Genomic DNA, 1,121 nt, shown 5'->3' with positions numbered 1-1,121 from the left:
CTCTCCTTATCCTTAATCGATCTCTGTGTGTTTCTGCTTCTTCTGTCTCTCTGTCTTTGCATATTCATGATGAGGGGGTCGTAACGCAGAGTGCTGTCTAGATCGATCGACGTGTCTATCTATCCACTGTATAGATCGGTCATCTCCATGTGCCTCTCTTTAGAGAAGTAAGTGTCTCCTGCTCTCTACAGTCGATGGAAGACACCCGAGAGAGGTGCGTCAAGATACGACAGCTGTACGTACAGATACACAGTGTCATAGGATACAAGATACGTACTCTCGACAACCCACGTAGATATCGACGATCTATCATCTTTGTCTCTTCGATCGACTGAAGCGTCTTTTCTTCATCATCTTCTTTGCTGTGTGTCTTCTTTTTAAGCGGGCAGTGCGGGTCTTCACCTCGATATGATAGAATTCTTTCCCCTACGGAAGTTCTTTTTAGATCATCCAAAGGACACCGAAGATCCATCGTCACTCTCAGGTATGCTGCCACTGCCATCTACCTTCATTCTTTCTCTCTCTTCTTCTCCTCTCTTTTCTCTCTTTTCTTCTTTCTTTGTCATTTATCGTAGAGGCAGTCGTTCGTGTCTTCTCTCTTTCTTTTCTGTCTCTAATCCTGTCGGTCTCTCCTCTCATGAGACTTTCTAGGTACAGGGAAGATAACCCCCCCCATCTCCAACCTGGAGATGTCAATCTATCTACCTACTACCTATTGATCTATCTATCTATCTATCTATTTGTGTATCTGCGTGCGAAAAGAAGATAGGGCGATTCTTTCTTCTTTCTTCTTTCTTTTCTTTCTATCTCTTTCTTTCTTTCTTCGCTTTTTCCCTATTCTTCTTGGGCCTCTTGGAGTGTATACGGCATTCTTTTAATGATGAGTGAAGATAGTAGAGAGATCGCCTCTTCTTCTTCTTTTTGCTTCTCTCCTTTTTCTTCTTCTTCTTTGTCCTCTGTGCGTAGTGCAGGTGGCTATCACAATGCAGCCGTCGATTCAAGCGGTCGATTGTTCATGTGGGGCAGAGGCGAACACATCTATATACGAGGAATCTTCAGTGATGTACCTCTTGTAAGCGAAGAAAAAGAGAAAGAAAGAGGGAGAAAGAGAAAGAAAAGAA

At 43.3% G+C, this 1,121-nt stretch overlaps 1 protein-coding gene across 1 annotated transcript in view; it reads left to right on the top strand.

Moving 5' to 3' along the window:
* Positions 1 to 1,069, top strand: part of CSUI_006849 (myosin h) — a gene marked incomplete at its 3' end in the record, with an annotated part of 9,789 nt that extends 8,720 nt beyond the window's left edge. Inside the window, exons 10-11 of the mRNA XM_068067000.1 lie at positions 383 to 484; positions 967 to 1,069. Coding sequence (XP_067921019.1) covers positions 383 to 484; positions 967 to 1,069 — 205 coding nt within the window. The remainder of the gene's footprint in view (positions 1 to 382; positions 485 to 966) is intronic.
* Between the last annotated feature and the right edge of the window lie 52 nt (positions 1,070 to 1,121).

Source organism: Cystoisospora suis, assembly GCF_002600585.1.
Source record: "Cystoisospora suis strain Wien I chromosome Unknown contig_3521, whole genome shotgun sequence".
Lineage (NCBI taxonomy): Eukaryota > Apicomplexa > Conoidasida > Eucoccidiorida > Sarcocystidae > Cystoisospora > Cystoisospora suis.
Note: the sequence above shows the minus strand (reverse complement) of the source record. Positions and strands in the feature narration are given on the sequence as shown.